The sequence below is a fragment of the Vitis riparia genome, chromosome 18, assembly GCF_004353265.1.
Source record: "Vitis riparia cultivar Riparia Gloire de Montpellier isolate 1030 chromosome 18, EGFV_Vit.rip_1.0, whole genome shotgun sequence".
Lineage (NCBI taxonomy): Eukaryota > Viridiplantae > Streptophyta > Magnoliopsida > Vitales > Vitaceae > Vitis > Vitis riparia.
In genome coordinates, this window is record NC_048448.1 from 3,610,169 (window position 1) to 3,618,322 (window position 8,154).

Consider the following 8,154-nt stretch of genomic DNA (forward strand, 5'->3'; position numbering starts at 1 on the left):
TTTTTACTTATATCAAACCAAACAAATATAACATTTTTCTAGAAAAAAAATCCTAATTTTGACTTCAATGACATAATCATTATTATTCTTTTTTTGTTTTTCCATCTTTTACAGATGAATTGGTCTTATTAATTCATGAGGAAACTACGAAATTTAGTAGTATGGTTTCCATACATGGATGCTTGTGAAAAGGCTTTACAACTTTTTTCGATGGTGGGTGTTAGGGCATGTTTGATAAATTTTGGGTTTACCTATAAATTTTAGGTCTAATTGTGCAAACTCATAAGGTGTTTCAAACAATATAAAAAGGAATTCAATTTTTATGCAACAATAATTTCTAGGTATAGTGACAACAGGAAACTTTGGAGGTGTTTGGACATGTGAGAATGAGTTTGAGTCCACTAGTGTTCTTTGTGCATTGATGCTACCTAAGTCAATCATAATGGTAAGCAAATTCATTATATTATGCTTAAAAATGTGTCATTGTCGATTGGATCAGTTAGGAATGCTCTCATCGTCATGCATGTGAAATGCAATAATTTAGATGAAGCACCACAAATATTTAAGATGTCAAGTGATAATAATTCGCGATCTATTAAAAAGTAGCTACGTAGATGTCATAATTAAAAGTTCTAAAACCTAAATGCATGATAATTAAGAAGAACCACTAGAATCAACATTGACATGTTCAATTGATTTAAGTTAAAAAGATTAACTATTTGTCAAGATTTAACGAAACCATAATCTAAAATAAATAAGGACAAAAAAAAATTAATAAAAACTTAAATAAAGTTTTATAACGTTAAACTTAAATCATATGAATATCAAATTTTGAATAAATTGGGTCACCCTATGGCTATGATTATTGTGATTTGAAGAGTATACAAGTCGATCAACTCATACACAACATATTACTTCCTAATATTAGTCCTTTATTTTATTTTATCTTATTTTTGTGAAATGTGATCATTATTGGAGACAAGTAGAAAAAACATCAAGAAGGGAAGATGGAGAGTTGGGGTGGGGTTGGCTGGTAGAAGTGACCTCAATCATTGACCATATTATTTAATTATAACTAATAAAATTAAAACACACCAATTTGTTGCACATGCTACACTCAAATAATTAATTTGTTAACATTTTTAGTTCATTTTCCTTATAATCAAATAATGACAATGATAAACGGTTGCAGGCATTGAATTCAACAATAATAGTGTCTTCCTCGGTGGTTGTAATGCCATGTAATCTTATACTACATAAAAGTTTAGATTTTTGACTTAGAAATGTGAATTACCTTTTTCAAAAGTTGGGCATACTTTTGAAATAATTATTTTATTATATATTTTGCAGAGAAATTGTTCGATATATTGAAATTATTAAGACAACTTGGATTGACAATACTCAAAGGAAGCACTTCATAATGTGATTTGCCTTGTTAGGATCGAAAATTGGGAAAGAGATTAGAGAGTATATATATATATATCACTTATATTCTAAACTACTAAGTTTAGTATCACAACCTCCTCAAATGTGAGCTTAAGAAACACCCAAGTCTGTGATAAGATGCTGCCTTATTCTAGTTAAAGGTGGTTATTGAATCTTCAGATGTTCACAATATAAGCACACGGGTGAAGGAACTTGAGCTGAGTATTATTTGGTAATTACTAGTTGTTTATTAAGCATGGAGCATATAGAACACGGGAATGATCTAGAGGAGGGATTGAACTACGAGTTTGAAGTCCTCAAAACTAGCGCATCCATCGCCATCCCCATCCATGGCAGCAATGATATCCTGGCAGTCGTCCAAAGATAACTCCATTTCCATATCCCCTATAACTCCATACAGCTCCTCTCCGGTCACCTTGTCGTCTTCCTCCACACCTGCCTCCAAAAGTGTAAAAGCATTTTTGAGGAAAGGTCCCAGGACCCCTAGATCCATGTCCTGGGTGTTCATCTTCAGAAACTCCACAATGCTCAGCAACCCATCTCTGTTAGTGTCTCCTTGCTGCATCATTGTCTTCACATCGTGTTCGCTCGGATTGTAGCCAAGCGACCCCATGATTCCACCCAGTTCTGCAGCAGAGATCAACCCATCATTGTCTCCATCAAAAGCCCGAAAGGCCTCCACCAGGCTCATCAAATGGCTCAGCGCCTCTGTTTCAGTAGAGAGAGACACTGGTACTTGTGCCATGGAAGTTTAGGATTACTGCTTGGCTTTTATTTACATTTGGGCACCTCCCTTGCTTTAAATACAAGGAAAAAGCCATGCCAATGTTATTCTGCTGGTCTCTTTATGTCCACATAAAGCTAAAGAAGGAAAAGTTAGGTTCTTATGCTCGCATATTGGTTGGTGTGACAGTTGATTTTATCTCTACTTTTTCACCACGGGTCAGGGACTCCCATAAAAGCTAAACCCAAGTGTTACAATTGCCCCCAGGTTTGGTTCTAGTTGCCTTGTTTGGGTCAATTACAAGACCAGTTGGGGAGTTTTTAAGCAACTTCATGGAAACAATACTTCAGTTAATGAATTCTGATATAGACCATATCAAGAATCAATGGAGTGACTGTAGAAGTCATTTTCCCAAGCAGCTTTTATTGATTCTTTCACACCCCTAGTTAATGTTACAGATTCTTTCACAAAGTGACACCCCTTTTATCACTTTCTTTAAGTGATTCCAATTCATGCCTATCCTGATGGAAATATGACAGTCTTGCAAACGTTCACTGAGATAGGGAAGGAGGCCACGCTAAGCTGATCAATCTGCTAACTGTCTTCAAGTTCACTCATAAAACATTTTCTTTCTTTGGGTTGCTGTTGGAAATTCCGGAAAGATAATCAAAGGCATCTATCAAACATCCCATTTGAGAGTGTTTGAAAAACTACCACACTTTTTAGTGGTGGGTCAATTTCATATATATATACACAGTTACATATGTGAATATGGTAATTACAAGTATAGAAAGAATCAATCAAATAAAACTAGAAGCTACAATTGTGGGTCAAAGAGAATGCAAATGGAAAGCCTTGAATTAAGGCTGAGGATCCTTAGCATGATCCTCGACACCCCCCCGCAAGATGAGCGTTGGATTTGAGCGGACGTGAAGCTTGGATCGGAAGAGTTCAAAGAGAGGTTTTGACACACTTTTGTTGAAGATGTCGGCAACTTGCAAGTGAGAAGGCACATACTGAGTGCGAAACTTGCCAGCAAGAACAAGTTCACGAAGAAAGTGATAGTCGAGCTCAACATGCTTAGCCCATTTATGAGAAACAGGATTGGAACTCAAGAAGATGGCACTCTTGTTGTCACATAGGAGGAGAGGCCGCGGTGGAATTGAAACTTTGAGGTCACCGAGGAGATGCATGAGTCAAAGAAGTTCAGCAACAGTAAGCGCCAAAGGACGATACTCAGATTCACAACTGGAGCGAGAAACAATAGGTTGCTTCTTAACACTCCAAGAAACCAAGTTACCGCCAAGATAAATAGAATAATTAGAGGTAACTGCCCAGTCTATTTCTGAGTAAGCAACTAAATCACTAGGAGCAGCAGAGGGATGAAAGGTGAGGCCAAAGTGTAGCGTGCCTTTAACATAGCGAAGAATGTGTTTGACATCAAGAAAGTGGTCTTCAGTTGGAGAGTGGAGAAATTGACTAACAGAGTTGACAACATGAGAAATATCCGGACGGGTGATAGTTAGATACTGGAGAGTACCAATAAGAGATCTGTAAAGTGTAGGATCCGAGAACAAAGGACCATCGGCAGACAGGTGTTGTGAAACAACCAGAGGGGTGTGAATAGGTTTGTTGTTAAGTAGTTGAGCTCGTGTGAGAATATCCCGTGCATATTTCAACTTGCTGATGAAAAGGTCGCCAAAGGTGGTGGTTGCTTCAAGACCAAGGAAGTAACTGAGAGGACCCAAATCCCCAGTGGCAAAACTCATAATTGAGTTTACAAGTAAAACTATCAAGAAGAGATGAGTTGTTGCCTATAATAATGATGTCATCAACATAGAGAAGCAGATAGATTATGTCAGAGTGCTTATGAAAAACAAATAGTGACATGTCTGCACGACTGCAATAAAAACCAAATTGAATGAGAAAAAAGTTGAGGCGCTGGAACTAGGCACGAGGAGCTTGCTTTAGACCATAGAGGGCTTTCTGCAACTGACATACATGATTGGGAAAGCGAGGGTCAATGTATCCAAGGGGTTGCTCCATATAAACATGTTCACTGAGATGACCATTAAGAAACGCATTTTTGACATCAAGTTGGCGAAGGGGCCATTTGTTGGTCACAACAAGATAGAGGACAACACGGACTGTAGTGGCCTTGATGACAAGGATAAAAGTGTCGGTGTAGTCAAGACCAAGTACTTGTGCGTAGCCCTTGGCAACAAGGCAGGCTTTGAAATGTTCAATAGATCCGTCAGACAAATATTTGGTTCGAAACACCCATTTGGAACCCAAAATGTTGGTGTTGGTGGGTCGAGGAACCAAAATCCAGGTACGATTGTTTTGCAAGGCTTGAACTTCTTCATCCATAGCAGCGAGCCAAGCAACACTCTTAGCAGCAGATTTGAATCATTTAGGCTCAGTGGATGCAAAAAGAACAGAAAGAAGTCCAAAGGAACCTACGAGTCCGAGATGTGCCGAGTGGCACGTTTTGAAGATGTTGATTTTGGCTCGTGTGAATATAGGATGAGAAACCAAGGAAGTGACTACAATGGAAGGGTGATCAACCATGGGTAACTTAGTAAGAGGCTCTGGAGAAGCTGGTCTAAAGTCTGAGTGTGATGGAGAATGACCTGTATGAGAATCAATTACCTGCAAAGACTCATCTATTGGATCAATACAAATAATACATGAGGTGGATCTGGATAGAGGAATATGTGGGGAGTTTGATGCAGGGGAAGGCAAGGGCATGTCTGTGGGAGGGAGACTCAGTTCCAAAAAAAATGAGATTTGGAGAGAGGATATTGGTTGGGCTTGGGAAGTATGGTGAAAAGGAAAGTGGTTTTCATCAAATTAAGCATGGCAGGTAATATAGAGTCTGGAGGTGGTGGGGTCAAGACAACAAAAACCTTTATAAGATGAATGATAACCCATAAAAATGCAAGGGATGCTCCGAGGGGAAAACTTGTTAGTCATGTAATCACGTAAACAAGGATAAACACGACAACCAAATGGATGAAAAATTTCGTAATTGGGAGAGGAACCATATAGGAGTTGAAAAGGTGACTTACCTTCGAGAAGCGGTGTGGGCAAACGGTTGATGATGTAAGTCGCAATGTTAAAAGCATCAACCCAAAAGTGAGTAGGAATGTGAGAATGAAAAATGAGAGTCAGACCTGTTTCAGTCACATGGCGGTGTTTCCTTTCGGCGCAACCATTTTGTGCGAGTGTATAAGGACAAGAGATTTGATGATGAATGCCAGAGGTACTTAGATGGGTTTTAAAGCAATTGCTAGTGAATTTTGCACCACCGTCATTTTGAAAAAAATTTATACTAGCAGAATGTTGATTTTCAACAAATTTTTGAAATTGAAGAAAAATATTAAAGAAGTCAAATTTCAATTTCAATGGGTAAAGCCAAGTGAAACGAGAATAATCGTCAATAAATAAAGCATAGTATGTGAAACCCGAAGTGGACTACACGGGAGATGGGAATGAATAAGATCTAAAACCTATGAAGATCGATGTTCAATACGAGAATAAGGCAAACGATGATTCTTTGCAATTTGACATGTACTGCATTATATGGCAATAAAGAAGTAAGAGAAATCTCTCATTTTTTATTTAGAAAATAAATAACATAATAATTCACATGTCCAAGGCAAGCAAGCCATAAAGCATATGAAGCATGAAGAGATTTATTTTTCAGGACAGAAACAAAACCTGAATTTCTACGTTCTAGCACATATAGGTCGTCATCCCGTTTACCGGTTGCCACCACCCTTCCCGTTTGGTGATTCTGAACAGTAAAAAAATTATTAGTAAATATAATGGATTAATTTACTAATAGACAAAAGATTTTTAGTGATGTGAGGTACAACCAGAACGTCTAATAGTTGAAAATCAGGGGAATGGGAAAGTTTACCTGGATAATGGGTAGAGATGCACCATTCCCGACAATAACACAATCCTTACCCGTATAAGAAGTGGATTGGTCCAAGGAAGATTGGCCTGGAGTCATATGGGTCGAGGCCCCTGTGTCTAAAAACCAAGCCGAAGCCTCATTTCCAGAAATGGAACACGATGCATTGAGGGCTTCGGCGAGTTGGGCTTCAAGGGTATGACCATGGTGGTCATACCGTTGCTGGTACCAATCCGCATAGTGACCCTCCACGCGGCAAATTTGACAGCGTGGGAGTCGTCTGCCAGAGGAGCGTCTCTGTTCGCGTCCATTATCGCTAGTATGAATCGGTTGATTGTGGTAAGAAGTGTTGCGCTGGTTCGATTTTGCTAAATTGCGATTGGTGGCGATGAACACTAAAGAGGATGCAGCAGGTTCTAAAGATTTTTGGAAGAGCTCAAAGCTCTCTGCTTTTGGCACAAGATCTGCAAAACAAGGCAAAGGGGTGAGGGCCATTTGGGCCATGGAGAAGCTCGAGAATTCCGAGCCAAGACCTCGGAGAAACCAGTGCACTTTGTCAGTGCCATCGACGGGTGGTCCGATCGCATGGAGTTGATCGCAGAGTGCCTTGAAGGCGCGGGCATACTCTAAAATAGATCTGGTGCCTCATTTCATCGGTTGCAAGTCATCCTTGAAACGGATTTCATGAGCTTTGGAGCGGTGGCTGAATGTGTTTTCCAAGGCAACCCGCACCTCACGTGAAGTGGAAAGTCCTACAACTTCAGCCATGACCTCCTCAGTAAGGGAGGATAACATAAGGCTAAGAAGGCGTTGATCAGTATGTTTCCATGCCACATGTTTGATGTTTGGTGTCTGAGAATTTTCAGAGGTGAAACGGGGTGGTATTTTTATAGTTTCATCCACATGGCCAATTAGTTCTTGACTCTCTAAAAGGGGAAGCAATTAACTTTTCCATAGGAGGTAGTTGGAAGATGATAGTTTGATGGTAACCGGGTGGATGAGGGTATTGAAGGGGAGAAGAGTGGAGGAGGGTTTGACAGCCATGGAAAGGGAAAGAAGAACGTGAGAGGGATGTTAATCCGTAGTGCTCTGATACCATGAAAGTGTTTGAAAAATTACCACACTTTTTAGTGGTGGGTCAATTTTATATATATATATATAGTTACATACTTGAATATGGTAATTACAAGTATAGAAAGAAACAATCAAATAAAACTAGAAGCTACAATTGTGGGTCAAAGAGAATGCAAATGGAAAGCCTTGAATTAAGGCTAAGGATCCTTAGCATGATCCTCGACACCATTGAGATTAAATTATTCCCTAGAGTTTCATACATATGTAAAATGAGTCCATGTTGTCCTTCCATTTTTCTTAGAACACAATTTAAGGTAAGTCCATCTTGTTAGGAATTAGTTAAATACAATTTCTTTGTTGGCAGTGGTTCCTTTTTCTGCAAAAAGAATTCCACTCTGGAGAGAGAGACTAGAATGCTCTGCAGAAATGGTAATCAATTATCCAAGTTCATTGGGTCTTCCAATGCACCCTCCATGTCAAATCCTGCAAGTATTCATCTTTCAAACGAAAGATGAGGTTGAGGCTCTTGCTTTGAACTGCAATCGCAATTTGCCTTTTATCAATTTCAAGCTGCTTGAAATATAGATTAACACAAACGAACATATTTATAGTAATTATTTTCTGCTAAGGAGGCATGGGATGCCTGGTAACTAGGACAGTAATCTGTAAAATCGCCTGGCCTGGCCCAAGCCCAAAAACTTGAGCTTCGAGTGAGCTCCAGAGGACTTCTCAGGCTGGAGAAATAATTTCGGACTGAGCTCCCAAATTTAAGGTCCGAAGCTCATCTCAGCTCATGGGCCTCATATTTGGGCCTTCGGGCTCATTATTAAGTGGGCCTTTGGGCCTAAATAGAAATCTGACTTCTATTTTTTAAATTTTAAGTTTCATTTAGATATCATTTATTCTCTCACACACAACTTATCTCCACCACCAACCAATAATTCCATGAACTTGCCGTGGTTCTAAGGGTGGAATGGCAAAACATTAG

General features: G+C 39.3%; 2 protein-coding genes across 2 annotated transcripts; both read right to left on the minus strand.

Moving 5' to 3' along the window:
• Positions 1–1,554: 1,554 nt before the first annotated feature.
• LOC117907232 (probable calcium-binding protein CML29) lies at positions 1,555–2,208 on the minus strand. The gene has a single exon (XM_034820702.1). It carries the CDS (start codon positions 2,189–2,191, stop codon positions 1,709–1,711), a length of 483 nt encoding a protein of 160 aa, XP_034676593.1. The 5' UTR covers positions 2,192–2,208; the 3' UTR covers positions 1,555–1,708.
• Positions 2,209–3,366: 1,158 nt separating this feature from the next.
• On the minus strand, positions 3,367–3,939 carry LOC117907131 (uncharacterized mitochondrial protein AtMg00810-like). Its single transcript, XM_034820525.1, has one exon. It carries the CDS (start codon positions 3,937–3,939, stop codon positions 3,367–3,369), a length of 573 nt encoding a protein of 190 aa, XP_034676416.1.
• Between the last annotated feature and the right edge of the window lie 4,215 nt (positions 3,940–8,154).